This window comes from Pecten maximus, chromosome 14 (genome assembly GCF_902652985.1).
Source record: "Pecten maximus chromosome 14, xPecMax1.1, whole genome shotgun sequence".
NCBI classification, from domain to species: domain Eukaryota; kingdom Metazoa; phylum Mollusca; class Bivalvia; order Pectinida; family Pectinidae; genus Pecten; species Pecten maximus.
Window position 1 is genome coordinate 25353041 of NC_047028.1, and position 24429 is coordinate 25377469.

The following is a 24429-nucleotide window of genomic DNA, read 5'->3' on the forward strand; positions in this document are numbered from 1 at the left end:
AACACTCATACCTTCCGTATCAGTAAATTGTCAAAATCTATGATATAGATAAAGACATGTTAAATCAAAGGAGAGTTGCGTAAACATGTACCAGGCTATGTTTTACGTTACTACAGTAATGTCACGTCCTCAAAGATAGAATCATAGTGATAACGAAACCACCAGGCATATCAGTGTATGCATTCCTGGAGAGCCGTAGTTCATTCATTATACCACTTGGGAAGAATATGCGCATGGCTGTCCGTCAATGGGAACCCGCATCAGATACAGAATGGTCGGATTGGAAGAGAGATGCGTCAAGATGGGAGTAGAAACGCCAAACTACAAAATGTGGTTTGTGAGTAGAGAAAAAAATAGCTTTTTAATTTGCTGAATGCCTGTTTTGTCCATCGGACAATAACTCGAGACGATGCGTGATGTCATCCTACTACTTTGTTGTTTGTCTTAAGACAATGTTTTTAACTTTCGACTTTTCAACAAGCATAAGTCAAGGAGTTGCAATAACTCCTACACTCTTTCAACATGTCGCCCCGAAATACAAAATACATCTGGGATATTTTTTTGTGATTTTTACAAACACTGAAGGCTAATTGCTGACAGTTTATTCAACTTGAAGCCTTACGACTGATAAGTATGTATATAGAAACATCAATTACAACAGCATATATACAATATGTAAGTTAGTGGATGGCCAAAACAATAGGCGTAACTGGTGAAAGGAATATAGAAATATTATTTTCAACAGTAAATAAACAATTTGTAGATTGGCCAAACAATAGGTATAAATAGAGCTAAATACATACAAATATGATATTAATCTATACTAATTTAGAATCTCGGTCGTATTAACCAGCTTGGTTGCAAATACTTCCCATGATCAATTAGCTCTTTTTTTACGTACAGATAGCAGTTGGATAAGTTTCAATGAAGAAGGACGGTTTCAGTAATACTTTTTAATGAGCTTTTTACAAATATGAACATAAAATGGACAAATAAGAACAAAATAGAACTCGTCCTCTACTTGGTTTTGGTTACAATAAAGACATAACCTATTTGCCCTTGTGTTATTACGATACCGGCCTTCTTCTGTATTAAGCTTATGCAATGAAAGTCTGCTTAAAGCAATGTAAAAATACTCTTTCATTATCAACATAATGAGTTCAGCAGACACTACCAAAACCAGAGGACAACTACTTGTTTTTTATTTGACAACACCAATTACAATTTCTATAATCACAATTCTTAAAATGACTTTTGAGCAATATTGTTAGATTTAATCAATTTCAGCGAATATCTGATTATTCGGCATTTTCTAATGATATGTAATGAGAAAGGCCAGTCCGTATATATCATAAAATATGGTGTACTGGTTTTAACATTAAGAATCCGTCTCAAAAAATCAACCTGAACCTTTTCTACTTTGTCTGCAACATAGAAGCCCTATGTTTCGTAACCGTGATTAAGAATAGAGGAGACGTAAACATAAAAAAACATTCAGTTTAGATTCTACATTAAGAAATAGATTATTACAAATTTTCAACCAATTGATGCTATCTTGTTTAAGGAATATAATTTTGTTCATTCATTCATTCATTCATTCATTCATTTATATATTTATTTATTTATTCATTCATTCATTCATTCATTTATTCATTTATTCATTCATTCATTCATTCATTTATATATATATTTATTTATTTATTCATTCATTCATTCATTCATTCATTCATTCATTTATTTATTTGTTTATTTATTTATTTATTTATTTATTTTTGCGAGCCAGCAGGAAACATCCATAGAGTAAAGGAAGGGAGATAACCCCTCCTCTTGCATCAAACTTCGTGAACAGGTGGAAAATTCCGATAATTCAGACTTATATCTAACACATGATTTAAGACCTTTATATAAAGACTTCAAAACATTTTATAATTTTTCTCTAATTCCATCTTGGAAAAGTTTCAAATAATAAGTTTCTATTCGAGCCCTTACGATAATCAACAAAACGGCAATAAAGTTTACGATTGTTTGAAAGCATCTCCATTCATCTTAGATCCAAACCAAGTTTGAAACCAAATTGAGCATCAGAGACGATGTTATACTCCCTAGACCAATCTAGCAGTCCATTATTTAAAACTCTAGAGAATAATTTAGATAAACAGCTTACTCTATAATTGTTTGTATCTTTGGCATCAACCTTTTTGAACAAAGGAAAAACGATACCCTTGGACTATATTGAAGGGAAGACACTCGAAACAAAAATAACATAAAAGTGTGGATAGCATTGGAACAAATTAATCCTTATGTTTCACAAAAAAAATTAAGAATATTATCATCCCCAGGAACTACACCTAAATTGGCAATTTTTAAAACACTCATAACTTCCGCATCAATTAAAGGAAAATATAATTCATCATAAATCTGTGAATTGTCAAAATATAAAATATTGACAAAAACAGGTTAAATCAAAGGAGAGTTGCGTAAACATGTACCAGGCTATGTGGTTACGTTAACTACAGTAATATCACGTCCTCAAGATAGAATCATGGTGATAACGAAACACCCAGGTATATCAGTGTATGCATTTCTTGAGAGCCGTAGCCTTCCTTATACCACTTGAGAAGAATTTGCGCATGACTCTCCGTCAATGGGAACCCGCATCAGATACAGAATGGACGGATTGGAAGAGAGATGCGCCAAGATAGGAGTAGAAACGCCAAACTCCAAAATGTTGTTTTATGAGTAGAGAAAAAAATGCTTTTTAATTTGCTGAATGGCTGTTTTGTCAATTGGACAACATAACCTCGAGAGACGATGCCAGGTGAGTTTTCTATCCCTACTAGGGACGATTTGTGTTTCATATAGAATCAGAGATCACCAATGCAACCGCCCCGTGCTTGTGTCTTTCAGTAATATACTTTATCCCTATTGCTGTGGAAAGCACGCGACGGTGCTCTCATATGTTGTCAAGTGAGGTAGCCATCAACTACTACAATAAATATGATTTTACCATGGATCTTCTCAAGGTGATAAACACTGCAAACAAATTAAATAGATAAGCAAGCTATCCATTCCAATGAACTTACACCATTAATTAATAGATGTAATGATTTAGTATGTCTTCCGTTGTTACTGATATTGGAGTTTATCATGTATAGGGATTACTCGAAGGAGACTTTGTCACACTGTAAAGGCAACTCTTTGTTTATGTTTACATTGGACATATAATACGGTCCTTTCACATTTTAGAGTGATTTTCACTGGTACGAAATATATATAACTTTTCTGTTGACATATTTAACAAGATACCTCTGACAACTTTCTTTCTTTCCACTTAACTCTGTGATGTAATTGTAATATGTTAATAAACACATCATGCGATGGACATTTATGTTGGGAGGGCTCTGTCTTATTACCTCAATTACTTACCAATCCAGTTCGTAATCTGGAGTGTTAACATCAGCGTATAAGTTAATTAAAATTATCCAACCTAAGTTCCGTTACCCATGTTACATGTAATTGAATTACTTGTATATATGTATAATATATATTCCAATGCTACCTATACCACAGAGCTCTATAATAGGGTTCTGTTAATTTATTTTTATCTATTTATATGAACAGAGGAGGGGAGCTAACTCTTATAAACAAAAACAAAACTATTCCAAGGATTCTAAACATACAACAAAAATATATAATTTGGAGAGCGATATCCCGTAACTTAAGCATGATAACCTAAAGCCTGATAACCTTCAATGTTATCACTTCCAACTTCGCGTCATCTCTGACAGTCTAAAGCACAGGCGCTTGCATAGAAAATGAGAACACATTACCACTGCCATATCATTTTTTTAATTCACATTTTCTATGCCAGCGCCTGTGGTCTAAAGCACGCGCGCACCCATACATATCATTCACGTTCGTTCACCCATGTAAAAAATATCAATCCCTAAATATACGCGAGATCGTAATAACAATTACGCATACCCAGAATGTACATTTTAGATTCATCATGCACTGTCCCCATAGACACAAGTACCTCTACGGTAATCACGTAACATACGCATGTGCATAATATGAATTCTCTTACACACACATGTATCTGTTGCCCTGATTACCTAATTCACCTAATTACATCCCTGGTAACATGGTAATCTCCCTGGATTGCCTCATGTATAATCTTTGCTTTAATTAATAGCAATGTGGGGTCAACATTTGGCCCCCACTTCAATTTCTTTCATTCTAAAGGATACATTACTTCTGCAGAATTTGCGAGTTATTACTGTCGCATCAATGCGCATATAACTTGAAATCGTGTATAAGATAATGCAGCTGTAAGGCATAGAACAAAAATAGAAAATAAATCGGTGTTTGAAATAAAAAATCAATGATATTAAAATCATCATGATTGTGGGAAATTGTGCATTGGACATGTTTGACATGCTAAAAAAGTGATTTACCAGATTTGAAAGTATATATAAATGGATATTTTTTAAAAGAAGTAATAAATATACAGCTGTGGTTACAACTATACTAATTCAAGTTGTCAATTTTGGATACATTTTAGATTTTATGAAAATTTTGCATTTTCTTTTTGATAAATGCATCACTTAACTAACTTCATGTATGTCAATATGACATATTTGGTATCGAAATAACAGTAATCTATACATTGTAAACTGTTATAATTGATTTTTATATCTATAATTCAGCCTGTGAAAATAATTAACCATTGTTGTTAGGGTACCCCTTCACTTTACTTGGTATTATACAAGGAGGCCCACTACGACCATCAGTAGTAATAACGTGGTTAAGGGTTATTTCCGTGCATCAACAGACGATTAAAAAACTTAGAGATTGAAGTAGGGCTGCGCTAATGCTAAATCTCCATAGGCGTTGATCCCACATTTGTAAAGTAAGTCGCATTAAAAGAAATTAGCAACAAAATAAAAATACTTTCTTATTTACAATAATACACATTTTCATCGTGTTGAAAACTGACATGATCCGAACGATCACGTGACATGCTGTTGCAATTCCTTAAAAAGATGAACAGACTATAACTACATGTGAAGAAGAAGAAGAAGAAGAAGAAGAAGAAGAAGAAGAAGAAGAAGAAGAACAACAACAACAACAACAACAACAACAACAACAGCAAATCAAAGCTCCATGATTCTTGGGACTTGGCACAATTCCCAATATGTACATGTGTAACAAAATGGTATCCACGACCCGTAAAATATAGAAATATCATTTTTTTTAAACTTGTCTAATTTACCCTTCTGGGGATATACTATCAAATTATTAGAATAAAAATATGAGTAATTTACCGAGGAAGTATATGTATCGACAAAGAAGTTGTAAAATAAAAATACCCAAGTTTAAAAAATTAAACTCACTTGAAATGTTAAAACATTTGAATCTGTCAAAAATAAGTGACAATATTTGAAAGATAAAAAAATGATAACAGTTTTAAATCATGGATGTATATAGATACGCCCCTAATCAGATTTACATAAATACGGCCAAATAAGTACATACGGTTTGGTAAGTATCTGCATTATGAGCACGTGTTTCATCAATGAAATTAATTCGCTTGGTAACTTATTATATTTATTATGATTAGTGTAACTATATGCTTTCCCATTCTTTACTAGTGTAACGGAAGGCCGGATGGGCAATGAATGTTCAGAACCCATTGAGTAGGTACCCTACCTGTCAGGGCGACACCTGTACTGCTAATGAGTGACACAAAAGGTAATTAGCGAGTCGCACGTGAGATAAGGTCCTCTTACCTGAGGTTTTGACACCTTCTTACTAATCGGTAACCGGATTGTGTAGTTTGTGTCGCAATTTGCCTGTCCCCGGAGAGCTACTTCTGTCCTTTGAGTGAGCTGTTTGTCTTACGCCTACGGGTTAGGGGCTTATATCACGTGAAGTTTGGATTTTTTGTCAGATGGGTAGAGACTGTTCCTTCCGTTATAACACACATACATATATATATATCGATATATACTCTACATACGTACGTGAACACAACTTATTGGAGTGCTTTTTACAACACTGCAAAAAATGATGTCATTTGAGAGACACATCCCGAGACGGGCATCGTTTGGCGGCAGAACGTCCACTTGCATACGAGAGCCTCTAATATTTCGTCGACTGTCCACAAGATCACCGAGGTCGATTCCATTGTTACCAAGTACTCACAAAGCTGATGGGCGAGTTCTGTTTAGGGTATCAAGTCCTCGTGGGGTAAGTTTTACATTAATATTGACCCATTTCTTGAATTTTCGAGTTAGCATAAACTTGATTTTTTAAGGTGTTTAGTTTAAACATATTTTATTGCTACTTTAAAACAGGCAAAGGATTGGGCACACGTTAGGGCAACTTATAGAATCCCTCTCCTCCACAATTTATTTCAGTAATGCCCAGTGACAGCAGATACGTCTCTGGTGACTGCAATAGACACATACGTAAACATCAGTTGAGTTAGACCTAAGGGACATATGTACATGTATGTACGTCCCTGGTTGAGTGAAAGAAAAGTCAGAATGGAAGTGCAGGGAATGATATCATGAAGCAATTTTTATCATTTACACCAATATATTGCATGATGATATACAGAATAAAAATGTCATATATCATGTTATAACTACCAAGGATAACATACATTACCTTCTTAGGCATTTCATGACAATCCTGAAGCAGAAATATGAATCGCAACAAATCAACTCGTTTAATTCCGTTATGACTGCTATATATGACACTTCTTCAAACCAAATGTCATTTACATTAATTGTTATATTCTGGATTTAATCAATATAAAGTTTGAAATACAAAGACATTTTTTTAATGTCTTCAATAGATGTATTATAATACCACGTTCTCGGAGTTTTTCAAGATTTTATGACCAATAAAATCTACATGATGTGTGCGTATCTAAAAATATTGACAAACAATAATAATTAGGAAACGATAAACAAAAAGTGATTTTAAAAGAAAGGACGTGACATGGTTTTCAATATTTACTACGGTATGCATTTCAAAAGTTAAAACAAAGAGAAAAAGTTTCAACCTATCAACAAATGTCGGTGACTTGCGTATATACAGGTGCAATCGACATGCGTACACGGCACAATATAAATCATTAAAAAATACTTTACAGCAAAACATATACCAACTCACTCCTGCAAAAGTTTTTTAAAAATGTATTATAGTGTTCCGGTCAAGTCTAGACAACAATCCCGGCTGTGTTTAATGGATCCAAATATTCCGATTTTGTTTGTTTTTGTTTTATTTTACGCTGTATGTTGGCCAATATTGATATTTAACAGAGCAAAAAATGTTGGAACTCAAAAATATCTGCTGCATTTCGGTCCATAGACGTATGTTTTCTGGTCTTTAGTATGTTCCGTTATTACTTGACTACCCACAATCCCTTAGTCAACATGGATCCTGTGTCGTGTATTTCCTGTTAGTTGTCAACCCTACCCGGTTTTCCTCGTCCCGATTTTCCTTTGTTTATCATTCCACGATGGCAACATGACGGTGATAGCAGCATGCAGCCGCTTCCTGCGTCGGTATTTGTTCTGCCAGGAAGCTCTGATCTTCTTTGTTTTATTTGTGATCGTCTACAATTCACTGTTCCACGTCAAGCCAATATGGCGATATTTTCAAAGAGCAAAACTGAAAATGCAACTTCGATTGAATGGACCGAATAACACATACAATAAGGTATGCATGTGCATCGGAAACTTTATAGAAACAACAAGCAGTAGTGCATTTATATGACTAATTTCAGATGAAAACACTGGCATGATACGACATCGCTCCCGGTGCACTCCGCCGGGAGTTCGTCGGTCTCGCGAGATTTCTCTCATGATATATATCAATCAGTCAATATGTACTGCAGTACAGTGATTGTATCCAAGATAACCAGCCGTCAGCTGCGGACCAATCTGTCGTTAGATAAATATGCATCTATAATGCCATCTAAAATGAATTTGTTATATCTAAGCTGTAGTGTACTGTAGGCCTAGTCATTTTTTTTTGCATATTAATAATTATTATATGCATTCGTAAGATTCAAGGTCAAATTTTGCATGTTAATAGGTTCGGTATTTATCTGTATGATACCGAAAAAGTAATTTTAAAATATCATTTAATGAATTGCAGGTCTTGCGAAAACCTCACAGGACACTTGCATGTGTATTGTATCATGACTTTGTCTGTTCATTTGCATAATATGCACTCGTCCAATCAAAGTCAAATTTTGCATATTAATAGGTTCGATGTTTATCTGTACGAGTCAGAAAAAATATCACTTAACAAATTGTGAGGCATGTAAAAACCCTCACAGGACACTCATTCCTCACAGGACTATCAATAGGCACACTACTCCAATAATATTAGAGGTTTACACGACAGGAAACTTTTGACAGGCTGTCCTGTAACAATATCCACCAATATAATCAGGTGGAATAAGACCTCATATACGTATAGGAGTATAGGCACACTTGCTGAAGGAGGATTCCTTCCAGCTTCATGAAGTATTTCTAGCTAATTTTATAATATAAGACTAATATATACATGTCCCTGTGACCAGTTGGTTTAATGTAGCAGGGTCTATATGCTGAGTAATCACAGAATAAATCAAACTCTTAGATAATTTATGTAACTCATATTTCCTATACATGTACGGTTGTACCCCGAAAGACAATCAGAACTTATCCTCAAAAACCACCATCCAAAGCAATGTCACAGAATTCCAAAATAAATCTATGTCGTCAGTGCATGGCAAGATGCAACATATTTGAACATAACACAAACAATAGTATACTAAATATATAGCAAGTAGTAGCTATATATATAGTGTTTCACTTGTCAGCAGTCACAGTATATGTATCCATATAGAAGCTTAACCAAGTGTAGGCTAGACCTCTTGTTTCTACAATGTCGTCCATCACCTAAGGGACAACTCCTGGTCAAGTGAACTACATCAATCTTACTCAGAGACATCAACAGGCCACTTATCACTGTTGTTTTTGGTTACTTACAGATTCCAGCTTCCCTTAGCTTTCCGGAGACTGAAGAGAAAAAGGCCTCGTGGGATTTGAGGAAACCAAATGCTGCTGTATATGCTATCCAGGGGCGACGCCCACACATGGAAGACAGGTTCAACATTGTCAGTCGTCTAGAGCACACAGGCACATCGATCTATGGAGTGTTTGATGGACATGGAGGAGAGGTGAGTATATCAGTAACCATGGAAATTGATGTAAATTGATGATGAAGCTGAATATACTTACAGAATACAACTTTTTGGAAAATTAACAAAAATAATAGTAGAGGTTATATACTTTAATTTAATGCCACTGCTTGGAATGATGGTAATCTGTTCTGGATTGTCCTGTGATAAATTGATATATATATATATATAAGTAAGTGTCACCCAAATTTTCAAATATCCTGATGAAACCAAAAAAGTTAAGAACTTATATACAGAACCATGCAATATCTGATGACAACTGAAAAGTATGTGTACATTAAATACAGTCTTGCTCTCATATTTGATTTGATAAAGCCATAAGTTACAGTATGTTGGAATTCTGAGAATCTGTATATATATATGAATTCCTCAAAATAGTTGAAATTATTTAAATATTGTTTAAGATGTTAAATCAGTTTTTTCTTTCCCAGTTTGCGGCTGACTTTGCAGAGAAGACTTTGTTTAAAAGTATAATGATTCGGCTGCTGAAGGCATCCCTTGATGAACAGACAGAGAATTTCACGTCAATGCTAACACAGGAGATGCTAAATGTGGACAACCAGCTTTTAGACATTGCACGATCAAACATGGACATCTCAGGTACACACTTACCCAATCCCCCATATACTGTACTCGGTTATAAATACCAACATTTAAAAATAAGCTGTTGTTATCTGCCCATAGTTATTTTACTATAGATTAATCTAACTTCTTTGGCAGTAAAATAAATGATCAACTACTTGGTTAAAGATTCCACTTCTGACTGACCAATAGTTGGGATGGATCTTTGAAGAAAAGTATTCAAAATATCTAGTACTAACCCATGCCAGCCTGGTAATAAGACGAAACATGTATATTGCAGTTTTGAATTTAGTAAAATGTTTAAACATGTACCACAAATGCAGGGGCCATGATAGCTCAGTCAGTTAGAGTGCTGGCCTCAGGTGATGATCCAAGGTGCAAAGTTTGACGCTCCCTACCCGTGTTGGTTTGTGTTTCTTTGGAAGCTCGGAAAGCCAGTCTGCTGTTATGTCCATGGGCAAGTCACTTTACCTATATTGCTCTGGATGGCATGCGACAGGCCTCCCGCATGTTGTTCAGTGAGGTAGTCACCAACTACAACAATGAGACCTCACCTAAAAATGACCCTGGTTATTAACGATAAACCCAGCAAGCAAACAAACAAATACTGCAAATGCTATTTCATTTTCCAGGAATAAACTCCCTACTTTTCAGCAAGATTTTATGTACACCCCGCCCCCTGGGCTTATTACAGGTTAGATGTGTAATTATTTGTACATAGGTGAGTTACAGTATAACAATTCCTCTTTGTTGAATAGCCATTAAAGATCTGTTATAATTGTTGCAGGTTCTACAGCTTTGGTAGCCCTCGTGAAAGATGGTAAACTTACCGTGGCAAACATTGGAGATTCACGAGGTGTTCTTTGTGACAAGGAGGGCAGGAGCATACCACTGTCTTATGACCACAAACCTCACTCGGTGGGTATATCTTAAGTATTCCTGAAGAATGGCAGATATTCAAATAAACTGCACTGTGGTACGAATTTAAAAATAAATGAAGTGTTAATTTTGTAAGCTAGTGACTACTGTACATAATGTTTTTCCTTATTTCGGAGTGAATTTGATTGAAAATCAGAATTTTAAGTACAAATGTACCATAGTTTACTTTATAGGATTATACATTAAATGTTATTGGTACTGAATATACATCCTGAAGATTTTCCATAAAACTAATAGAAATACCGGTAAGCTAATGACTATTCGAGAATTATCTGTGTAGGAGGGGATGGTGGCACTTTTATCATAATTTGACGGGTATTGGGGTAAAGCTCAATTTTCTAGAATTTCTTAGACTAGATTTACTGTAAAATTTGATGGGTGGTAAGGTAACTGAAACATTCCTTCCACCCTCCCAAAGGGATAATTTTGGAACAGCCATGATATTAAATCCATATAGTTTATTCTGGTAATGAAATGTATGAACATGAAATTTCAGGTAAAGGAGAAGAGGAGAATAAAAGAAGCTGGAGGTTTTGTGAGTTTTAACGGTGTGTGGAGAGTAGCCGGTGTTTTAGCCACATCACGAGCACTTGGTGACTACCCCCTCAAAGACAAGAACCTTCTCATTGCCGAACCAGACATCCTTAGCTTTGACTGCAAGGAAATACAACCTCAGTTTATCATCTTAGCAACAGATGGATTGTGGGATGTGTTTGGTAACCAGGAAGCTGTGGATTACATCAAAGAGAGGCTGCATGAGCCTCACTTTGGTGCCAAGAGTCTAGTGCTACAGGCCTATTACCGTGGTTCACTAGACAATATATCTGTGATGGTTGTTAAATTTGATACAAATTCAGATCTGTTGAGGTAGTAAATGTCCAAAACAATTTTTGAAAATATATGAACTTGAGTCTTTGTATGTGTTCAAATGATGAAGATCATGATCTGATCTTGTAAGCTGTGTACATATGTAAAAAGTTGTTTTTTTATGATTTTGAAAATGTCAAAGTCATTTTTTTCCCAAGAGTGCTTAGATTTCATATTTTTAAGACAAGAGATATTATGAAATATGTATAGAAACAAATAAAATGAAATTATGATGACAAATATTCTGTTAATTATAATGATGATTTCATGTTTTTTTATTCTATAGATTATTAAACAAATTCCCAACCTTATCCAGAACCTTGATGCGTTTTAAAACCCTGGACATTTTTAATGACTTAGTTTAGAAAGTGAAAGTGAATGCAAGATTGTCAATATTTTACTGATTTGAGTATGAATCAGATTTTAGAAACTCCTTACTTGTCATAAATCTATGTGAAAACCAATAGTCTGTGGCCCGTATTATTTTTAGAGTTTTTCACTTCGAGGGACTACACACAAAGTAAAGGTAGATAACCCTGTGCTGTTTATGCTGTTGTGAATATTAAGGTTGTGCATGCTCAAATTAATATTTTTGTATTATACCAAGTCTCAAAATTCTACGCAGATGGGCCGGTATGCTTTTTAGAGGATGTTCTGCTACTTTACTCATCCTGCAATAAGCCAAGGGGGACACACATAATATTCAACTCAGATTATAGATGGAGGGGCTTATCACAGGGCAAAGTAAATGTATTTGTTATTTCAGCTGAACTAAAACAGTAAGGGACAGGGTTATTACAAGTTATAGGCTTATTGCCAGAATGGTAAAAAATGATATTCATTTCTTTTTTGCTGTCACGCAACAAGACTGCTAACAGTATGAAAAGGGCATTAAAACATATTTACACCTGAATGTTCCGTGAAAACCTAAAACAACTGATTAATTTGTGTATGTTAACTGTACCGGCGAAATCAAAGTTTATTTCATTATCACTGACAGTTGATGAAAATGTTTTATCAGATTTATACACAATATCATTTTTGTAAGTGTAAGGTCATATATCAAATAAACCCAAGTTTCCTCTGACCCTGGCACCAGGCTTGGACATTCTGAGAGATAGATATTCTACATCAGATATCTCTCTGTGAGAATTTCAAAGTCTGATGTAAATGTAGATCTATCTTCAGTATCTGTGAGAATGTCAAATTCTAGTGTTGGTATAGATCTATCTTCAGTATCTGTGAGAATGTCAAATTCTAGTGTTGATATAGATCTATCTTCAGTATCTGTGAGAATGTCAAATTCTAGTGTTGATATAGATCTATCTTCAGTATCTGTGAGAATGTCAAATTCTAGTGTTGATATAGATCTATCTTCAGTATCTGTGAGAATGTCAAATTCTAGTGTTGATATAGATCTATCTTCAGTATCTGTGAGAATGTCAAATTCTAGTGTTGATATAGATCTATCTTCAGTATCTGTGAGAATGTCAAATTCTAGTGTTGATATAGATCTATCTTCAGTATCTTTGAGGATGTCAAATTCTAGTGTTGATATAGATCTATCTTCAGTATCTGTGAGAATGTCAAATTCTAGTGTTGATATAGATCTATCTTCAGTATCTGTGAGAATGTCAAATTCTAGTGTTGATATAGATCTATCTTCAGTATCTGTGAGAATGTCAAATTCTAGTGTTGATATAGATCTATCTTCAGTATCTGTGAGAATGTCAAATTCTAGTGTTGATATAGATCTATCTTCAGTATCTGTGAGAATGTCACAAATCTGGTGTTGATATAGATCTATCTTCAGTATCTGTGAGAATGTCAAATTCTAGTGTTGATATAGATCTATCTTCAGTATCTGTGAGAATGTCAAATTCTAGTGTTGATATAGATCTATCTTCAGTATCTGTGAGAATGTCAAATTCTAGTGTTGATATAGATCTATCTTCAGTATCTGTGAGAATGTCAAATTCTAGTGTTGATATAGATCTATCTTCAGTATCTGTGAGAATGTCAAATTCTAGTGTTGGTATAGATCTATCTTCAGTATCTGTGAGAATTTCACAAATCTGGTGTTGATATAGATCTATCTTCAGTATCTGTGAGAATGTCACAAATCTGGTGTATATATAGATCTATCTTCATTTTCTGGGAGAATGTCACAAATCTGGTGTTGCTATCTATCTGAGAATGTCTTGAAGTTCGGTGTCAGGGCCAGAGGAAGCTCAGGCTAATATGAAATATAATTAGGAGGTATAATCCATTGAGATAAATTATTACTGATTATTTTGCCATCATCTTTATTTGTGCTTATTTGTTATATTATTGTTAATACGTTACATGCTGTTCACAAATGTATGCCATTATTGACATTTTGTTTTATTTACCATAACTGTCACACAGCTTTACTTAAACCATGATCAACTTCAAAAAGTGTAGATATCTGTTAACATCTCTGCATATAGTTATCAAATATCTGCTATTCAAATCTCCTTAAACTCTATTAATTATATGTTTAACTGTTTTCAATTTTACTGGTTGTGTAAAAAAAAAACTGAAAAATCTTTCTATATGGCGCCACTGTAGCAAGACTAATTATATCATTAACATAATTCATTTGATATTTAGATTTATCATTATGATTATTGATTTTTTTTTTTCTGTAAATATGTATATACATATGACAAGTTTGTATACATTCTATGAAGCAGTTGCTATTATGAATTCTAGAAGGTATACCAATTTAAGTTCAATAACTACGAAAATATCGGCAATAATTTCATTTTCACTTAATGAAGTTTGGTATTCTGAATCCTGTCTATTGAAAACTATCTATGCATGAGTTTTGATGAGTGATAATTGACTTGGATGAAGATTTGTTAAAAACATGTATGTATATTTAAGACATACATTTTCTGCGTACTAGTACTGTTAGAAGTTATGCTGATGTGTGGTATTGTTGTAATTATGTGTATACTCCTGTTTTGTTGGAATTTGATTATAACATGTAGGAGTAAGAGACTACCATTCCTTGTTAATTTTAACTTACTTAGATATGTGATATAAGTAGTATATTATATAGATATGTATATTGTAAATCTTTTAAACAGGATTTAATGTACCATTTTAGATATCATTATTTTTTTTTATTTGAATTAAATCTAAATTCATGATCATGAAAGTTTCTGTGAACCAATATTTAGACATTTTAAAGGAACATCATTGCTGCCATAATGTCAATATACGTCATATTTTTATAAGGATTTGTCTGTCTCAAAGAAGATTTGATTTACATGTTCTTTGATGGAAAATGTTAAGTCCTTCAGTTTGTAAAGGTTAGATTTAACTTGAGAGCTGAAATTTTATTCATATTTTGATAATTTTATGAACTTTCTTTATATGGATTGGTGGATCTACATGGTAACGTCCAGAGTTATATACAGTTGTGTTCATTATAAACTATATCTCGTAGAATACTGTTGATAATTTTTTTGTCGTAATAGAATTCTCTCAGACTTTATATAACAGTATATTTTCCAATGTACAGTGTATATCCATGTATATACTGCTAGGAAGATAATTTTGAAAACATTACGCTGTAAAATAACTGTATTACGATTGTATATATCAAAGATCTAATACGAGAGGTCATATTATTGAGATTTTACCAAATTATCTGATTCTTTTAAATTAATGAATGGGTGTAAGGTTTCATTTATATTAAAACTTGAGAAACAAATGTTTTTCAAAGATTGGCAGAATACAGTTTCTCACTTTTGAATACGTGTATTAGGTTTAACGTTACAATTTAGCAAGTCCGTGGGCGTCTATCATATAATATCTAAATATATCTACATATATATACTTCTATACCAACTTTACAGAAATAGATGCAAATGATTTGCTATTTATAGTTATTTTTTGTAAGATGGTCTTGTACAAGAAATGATCACACATCCAAACATCATTCTATATTTAAACAATTAAATTTTGCAGTAACCTTATACTGTAACTTAAAGGTCAATTCAAGTACAGCACCTAAATTATATCGTCCAGTAATCTGTAACATTTAATGACAATGTTGCATGAAAAATTATATCATAGTCACTGAATGCCAAGTTCTGTTGCATTCATAGTGCTGTAAATGCAATGACGATTTGTAAAGTTCATTTAAGTACAATAGAAATATATTACATATTGATTTGTGGTTGTGCAGAAGTTGGACATGTTTCATTTTACTTGTATACGGTTGTTGATTGTGAAATTATCACAAAATGGTGATTTTATGCAAAGTACTCAATACTGTGTGTTGTAGATGACTTTTGTATATTGGCATATCAGATTTATTACTAGTTCATGCCGATTTGATGTATATTTCATATGAATTTAGATGCAATACTTAAAGTGCAATATATAAATGTTTAATGGTTTGATACATGTTTGATTGACCTGATTAAACTACAGATCACCATTATCTACTATGTTATAAAGTGTATAATGATGATCTGTATTTTAATTAGATCAATTTATAAGTATTGGTTTGGCTTAATTTAATGCTGTAAAAACCTATTTTATGAATATATGATTAAAAAAATATATATATAAATAAAAATATTTCAGAAATGCTATATAATTTAAGTTTTTGTTTATTTTTTGAAAAAGATAACTTTCAGATTTTTTATGGCTTTTGTGATGGTAATATGCGACACATTTGTACAGTTTAAAACATAAGAAAAAGAATTTCTTTATGAAGCAGTGAAGTCCCCTATTTATCCTGTAATAACACAATTTGACTCGGGACCATGGGATGACATAGTTACCATGTTTATACTGAACTGCAATAGATATGGTGTGCTAAACCAGACATGGGCTAATTACCTGATAAATACGACATATGTTATACAGCTACCCTATTTATCCACAAATAAGCCCATGCCAACAAATAAGCCCTTCATTTCCTTTTGCGGTATCATCAATTTTAAAATAATAAGCTGTAAGTGGTTCAAAAATAAACCCCAAAATTTAATGCAAATAAACCCTCCCCAAAATTTGATGAAAATAAACCCTCCCTAAAATTTGATGCAAATAAACCCTCCCAAACATTTGATGCAAATAAACCCTCCCCAAAATTTGACGCAAATAAACCCTCCCCAAAATTTGACGCAAATAAACCCTCCCCAAAATTTGATGAAAATAAACCCTCCCTAAAATTTGATGCAAATAAACCCTCCCAAACATTTGATGCAAATAAACCCTCCCCAAAATTTGACGCAAATAAACCCTCCCCAACAATTGATGCAAATAAACCCTCCCCATAATTTAATGCAAATAAACCCTCCCCATAATTTAATGCAAATAAACCCTCCCCATAATTTAATGCAAATAAACCCTCCCCATAATTTAATGCTATGATTTTACATTAGGGGAGGGGTATTATTTGAGGTTAAATATGGTACACCATACCCAGCTGCCTGGTACACCTGGTCCCTGGTTTTGTATTAATTTGTCATCATGCATTTGATTTTAAAGTTATTTGTATGTAATTTCCATGAACTAGATGATTTTAATTCACAAAGAGAAGGAAAGCTTATACTTAATAAAGAGGATGCAGTGGCTGAGTGGTTAATGTGTCCTGATACTTTATCACCTCTGGGTTGTGAGTTCAAAACCCACATGGGGCAGTGTATGGTCAGTGGTTTTTCTCCGGGAACTCCGGCTTTCATCCACCTCCAAAACCTGGCACGTCCTTAAATGACCCTGGCTGTTAATAGGACGTTAAATAAAACCACCAAAAATGATACTTAATATAAGTTTGATGTTTGATTTCACAAATTTTTTTATATATTTGAATTTAAAAAGTATGTTATTTGTATCAATTATAAAGGAAATGCAAATATATTAATCTTGGATATTTTGAGTTTTAAAAAACACACAAAAATACAGTATACTCATTGTAATAATTCAGAAAAATTTTATACAGATGATAAACATACATTTAGTATTTGATTTCATAATAACCCCAACTATGTACTTCATGATGGTTCTCAAAATAAACAACAGGTTTATACAAGGTACAGATACATGAGATACATGTATTAGAATTTTCAAAAAATATTTACATTAATCATATATGCTTCACTTTTCACTTAAAAGGTATGAGCACAGCTAGATATATGTGATTCTCATATCATTTTATATAAACTTTCTCTTTATAATACTTGTTATTTAACCAAAAATTGTGTGACTCCATACCAGGATATTTGAAAGACCATAGAAAATGAGGAATATTCACTGTAACACAGACTATTATCAATTGCTTTTAAAAAAAACATTGCCACAATATTTTAATTCTTAATTTGTTGATGTGTAAGAAGTCTTTATAAATTATAGAAAATAGAAACTTTTGCAACTATCTGAAATTACATTAAAAGAATGATGCCACTGATATATTTTTCTTTGTCGAAAAAAAATCTATCAGTTAATGAAATATTTATGAAAGAAGAAACATACATAATAATATTGAAAACAAACAACATTTTGAGGAGTTTTATTCCTCAGTTACCCGATATCTATTGATAAACTTTAACACAAATTACAAAGTTGAAATGTGATATCAACTTCAATATTGTTGTAGTTTTACTAAATTTTGAAATAATTTGGTTCAAAAATTTTAATGAACTTGCTAGCGATATTGTGTAACATGTAGACTATTGGCAATGTACATTACAGGTATACTAAGTACTTTTTATAACTGGTCACTTCACCAGATTGTTGAGAATAGAACATTTGTAAAAACAGCCATTTTATAACAAAATATTGTTGTTCTTGTTGTCATGTTTATAAAAAAACAGCAAATTTTTCATCATGGGGAAATATATTTCATCAATTTGTTACGGTGTGTAAATTTGCCTATACACACAGTTACAAGTGCCTGAAGTCCTTTTTGTATATGTGTATATTGGAACATATATACACATACACACTATCACATATATATACTGTATATTGTGGAAAAGGTGATTGTCATTTACATACAAATACTGAGACTGTATATGCTACTCATCAGTATAACTCTTTATGTTCGGGGCTGTATATTTTACTTCTTCAGTAAAATTCTTATGTTTTAAATTTGACACATAATTCTCACACATATATGTTCAGATAATACTGATGTTTTAAACTATTTTCTTGGTATATTGTTAAATCACATAGTGGACATCACCACACACTCTTCACTTACTAAATATCATCCAGTGACTGGTAATTTTAAATATGGGAATCTGGACTTGTAGAGTTTTGTGTTTAGCTCAGTTTCTCAAAATGTACCAAATTGAATGTTATTCCAACCATACATGAAATATAATTGCATTTTAGTATAGACATCTCAATATCCTGCAGATTGCATGATTTTCAATTTTTTTTTTCAAATTCTTAGTTTTGAGGAAGTGATATAAAATCTTCATTGCTTCTGTGATTGATTTACAAATTAGTACATAGGCAAATTAGAATTAATGAATTTGATAGAATCTCGTGTAAAATTTGACAGGAAATGTAATTCCCACATATATACATGTTAAAATAATACTGATATTTAAACACTTGTATTTGAAAGTGAGGCACAAGAAACATATGCTACATCAAACATATTTTTTTTTCACTGGTTTAGGAAGGAGCCTTTTTGCCCAATTTTGGGAAGAAAATTGGTGAATTGGGAACACATTCAAAATTGTGGGAATTTGGCTTCAATATGGAACATAAAAAGGAACATGGGTCCATTATTGGCTCCAAAAAGTCCAAGAAAACCCCCTGAATATGGGTACACTGTATTGGGGTACATGTACATAAGCACAATACTCACTCTACAATACAATACAAACTATGTAATGCAATACACATAAATACAATTTGATACACTATACAATAGACACATTTTACAATTTAAGTGTTGTGTTGCACTTTGTATTGTTTTCACAATTTTGTGAATACCTGGTAAACAAAAAGCTTGGTTGTGTTGAATTTCATGGTTTAGAATTAGAAATTTGATGTGGCCATGCTTTAATTGGCTGGCTCATATGGTACTGTGAAAATTACTCTGTCTTATCTAAAACTCAATGTAAAAAATCTTTGTTTATGGTTCATATTTTTCCAATGTTGTATTTAACTTGAAGTGTTTTTCGTTATAGACTGTATGTACATGTACTATGAGATTTTTTTTTAATTTTCATTGTATTCAATAACTTGATATCACATTATTGTAGAATTTGTCAACTTGTTCAACAATGTTTTCATCATAAACAATCTTTAAAAAAAAATGTGAACTTTCTCCAGGAAGCTTTCCTCCAACACTAAAACCCTTTGCATGCTTCAATCCAGACCAACAAGCATGATTAATACATAATAAGATGATATAATTTGTTTAGCAATCATTTCAAAATAAATAATTAAAGTCAAAATGTGTAGGATAACGTTAAATAGAGGCAGCCATTTTGTTGCCTCATTTTCAATTCATGACGTCACGTCCTTGTCTCTATTAGTAACACTCGTTTTCTGATCGGCGCCATCAATGAAAAACGTTTCAGGGTATATTACACTAGTGGCATTTGAAAAAATATATACATTGGCAAATTCACTGGATAGCAGACTTATTATATGATAAATTTCTTATTAGATCACATTAAAGCATATTAATTAGGGTTTGATATTTCATTATGAAATTATTTCAGATACTAGCAACAGATCAATTAACAAGATATATGATTATTATAAATAAATTCTCCACTTGGTTTCATATGAAGGAAACTCTTCTCTGCTGGTTATAAACTTAATACTTTACATGTAATCTGATAAGAGGTCATAATATATGTTAAATAAAACGAATGTAAATATTTTCATCATATGTTGAATTTTTCCAGTCAGGAATTTTTTTTTTGATATTTCACGATAATTTTACAATTTTAGCTCAAATGAATCCCATAATTTCTGTCTGATGATGTGAATACGTCCACTGTGTATAGCACATTTCTTATTCATCCAAATAATGCATATACTTTTGAAAATAATACCACAATTGTTAAAGTAGATGCGACACTTTAAGATGTGTGTTTTAGAGAGAAAAACCCATGACATATGAGATGATGGAAGTCGTCCCGAAGTGTGTATAAGTTTTTTGATAAGATATAAGACCTACACTACTACATTTACACTAGTTAGAACTGCTCTCAATGATCGGAATGACCTTATACGTGTGCGTGATTTTACGAGCGTTGCATGTGAATGCTTTAAGATACCAGTAGATATATTGTATTATACTTTTTCTGAAGTGTTTCAGAAAAACATTGTGAATTTCATTGATGTCGAATTATTTTGATCTTATGAAAATCTAATATTGACCAAAAGACATTTATTGGTGTATTGATGTTCAAAACAATATCTTTTTTTTTTCTTTTTTCTTTTTATATGCAAGACATTTATTGGTGGTTTTTTTAATGGTCAAAACGAAATCCTTTTTTTTTCATTTTTACAAAAAGACATTGATTGGTGTATTAATGGTCAAAACTTTTTTTTTACTCAAATTGGCAAAGAAGGAATTCTATAAACAATGTTTTCTTGATACTGGCATTACATGTAAACATTTCAGTATGGTGTGTAACAATGAACTGTTGGGCTGACGTTCAGAGTAGGTCGATGATAAAAGGAACACTATATATATATATATTTATCCCGAGTCTCCTCTGGCCCTGATTACAGACTTTGGCATTCTGACAGCCTGGTGTACCAGGCATCTAGCTGTCAGAATTATCAAGTCTGGTGTCAAGGCCAGAACATATAGATAGCCAGTAACTGGCTGAAAAGGTCACAGGTCACAGGGACTTTCTACAAGTTTATCGACACGCCTGGCTAAGTAATTCAGTGTATCGACACGCCTGGCTAAGTAATTCAGTGTATCGACACGCCTGGCTAAGTAATTCAGTGTATCGTCACGCCTGACTAAGTAATTCATTGTATCGACACGCCTGGCTAAGTAATTCAGTGTATCGACACGCCTGGCTAAGTAAATTCAGTGTATCGACACGCCTGACTAAGTAATTCAGTGTATCGACATGCCTTGCTAAGTAAATTCAGTTTATCGACACGCCTTGCTAAGTAAATTCAGTTTATCGACACGCCTGGCTAAGTAATTCATTGTATCGTCACGCCTGACTAAGTAATTCAGTGTATCGACACGCCTGGCTAAGTAATTCACTGTATCGACACACCTGACTAGGAATGTTGCATTTAAAGCTCGGCGTGACATTGTTTGGTTGGAATGAATTATTTCAAAGCTTTTGATATAGCAGTCCATCAGTACATCCATATCAGATGAGATTTTAATCCGTTTATGATGAATCATGGTATGGATAAAATTATAACATATATATATTTTATTATTTGTTATTTACTTCTAGTCACAGTAAAATTGCATAAAAAAGTTTGCTTTCGTCTTTCTCTTTCTGTGTTAACATGGAAACACAAATGGATAATATGAAGTCTCACGCCTACGATCTCGTAATGGAGACCAAATCGCCTGGCCAGGAAAATCAGCAGCTTTTGCTATCAAATCCGCTGAGAAACCTTGCTATACCTGTTGTACTCAAAAAACGAATATCAAAGTACAACCATAAATATATGTCGCAAACATGTATGACACTCGCTTTTATGGAAATGGTGTTAAACAGAAAACACAGTCAAAGTACAAAACGTAGAAATTGACATGAATTTTGACTTTCTGCTTTCACATGGTTCTTGAAACGGACTCATATATATATCAATTTGCCTATGATGATACATACGGATCATGGCTAAGAAATTCGTACCAAGTCCCTCCGGGTATGGCAGTAAGACAATATTACGATAAGGCTATTCCACTGGAGCTAACGATTCTACTAACATACAGGTATGGCGCTTGGATGGGGATTCGCTACATACGGAGGCAAAACAATGAAACAGTTTGCGTCTTTAAACTGAATTAATTGATAGTGAAAATTATTTAGCACGTAGAGCTTCAGAAATAGAAAGGTCCAAATATATTCATACACAACGGAAGGTCCTCAAACGCCGTCAGGAAATGAACTCTGTTTAAATTACCGAAATATTCTGAGAATGATAACGCAAAGCAAGCGAAAAAATGCTAAAATCCGTTGACGATTTCGAAATGTGGGAAAAGAAAGAATACGTGTATATTATTTCACCAAAGATTAAAACCATGAAATCCTTAAGTAAACTATTAAAAAAATAACCAGAAACGCATTTTTTTAAAACAATATAACACATTTGAAATTGAAAGTATGTCAAGGTCGTTCATTTGAACACTTTACTGACCCTTGACCTCTTGGTTTTTGAGAAGTCGCTTAAAAATAAGCAACTCATCGTATCCTTACCGTAATTGAGACATGGATCGCTTTGTTGGACACACTGATTTTCAAATGACATTCAAGACATGTAGCTTCTCATCTAATTCTTCTGTGGGAAAGAAGTTCTCTAAAGGAAATGGAGTTTCAAGTGATAACAGGCAAATATCACCATTTGTGGTGTTTGGAAATGAAAACAATGGAACTTTCGGAGTACCACAAAGGTATGGCAAAAGGTTTGTTTGTTTGTTTGTTTGTTTGTTTGTCACCCTTATTTCTGAAACACATTCTTGAAAACTTTTCTTAGCAGATATGTACATGTATGCATAACGATTTTTGTATTTAACTCAATTACTTTAAATCGGTTGTAGAGACTTATTTTAGAACTGATTAATAGCCTCGGGGAACCACGGGATCGCGGTACTGATGTAGAGGCTCTATATGTGTTGTGTCAACAAATGCCAACCCTAGAGCTGTTGTAACGGGAAAGTATTTGTAACATTAGTCTGTGTGGCCCGGACACTCAAAAGTGTAAAATGCTTTCCCACACAGTCAAAAGTGTAAAATACTTTCCCAGACAGTCAAAAGTGTAAAATGCTTTCCCACACCGTCAAAAACGTCAAATAAGCCCAAAGAGCCAAGTGTTAAATGCTTTTCCAGACAGTCAAAATTGTAACCCAGACAGTCAAAAGTGCCAAATGCTTTCACATGCAGGGAATCAAAAGTGTAAAATGCTTTCCCAGACAGTCAAAAGTGTAAAATGCTTTCCCAGACAGTCAAAAGTGTAAAATACTTTTCCAAGCACTCAAAAGTGTAAAATGTTTTCCCAAACAGTCAAAAGTGTAAAATGCTTTCCCTCACACCCAGATGTATAAAATGCTTTCCCAGTAAGTCAAAAGTCTTTGAGTTTACAATGGGGTTACAATGATATTGAAGAGTCCGAGCCTGTGTGGGCGCCAATGTAACAGAGAGCATGATTAATTGTTTTATAACTCCGCTAGGGATCGAACCCGGGATGGCTCTGGATTACCAGTCTTACGCTCAACCGACCGAGTTAAGACCAGTTTTCTCTAACCAAGAGGTAGATCTATATTGCGGCTATTATCTTACAAGTGTTACATGGGCATACAGTAAGCCTAGACTAAAGGTTTAGTAAAATAAATCTCGGTAACCAATGACATATGGTAGTCGAAGCGATGCTGTATGCATGTATCTTTAACACAGAAGTCAATTCACAGTGGACGTGATGAAGAATGTTTTTTCGTGAAAATTAAATTAAAAAAAAAAGAAAAAAACAAACAAAAAAAACAAACTCTGATATGTTGTCCGTCTCCGCTGAGCGTCGAACCACTTGAAATTGAAGAGGGCTTTTGACGACAT

The 24429-nt window shown here is 33.3% G+C and overlaps 1 protein-coding gene across 2 annotated transcripts; it reads left to right on the forward strand.

Moving 5' to 3' along the window:
- The first annotated feature begins 5856 nt into the window (after nt 1–5856).
- LOC117342968 (protein phosphatase 1L-like) lies at nt 5857–16290 on the forward strand. 2 transcript variants are annotated; one of them, XM_033905277.1, is made up of 5 exons: nt 5857–6252; nt 9059–9247; nt 9700–9868; nt 10638–10768; nt 11286–16290. In XM_033905277.1, exons 1-5 carry the CDS (start codon nt 6070–6072, stop codon nt 11658–11660), a joined length of 1047 nt encoding a protein of 348 aa, XP_033761168.1. In that variant the 5' UTR covers nt 5857–6069; the 3' UTR covers nt 11661–16290. The 2 variants fall into 2 exon arrangements, with proteins under 2 accessions (XP_033761168.1, XP_033761167.1); XM_033905276.1 differs by lacking the exon at nt 5857–6252 and adding an exon at nt 7021–7734.
- Nucleotides 16291–24429: the final 8139 nt, after the last annotated feature.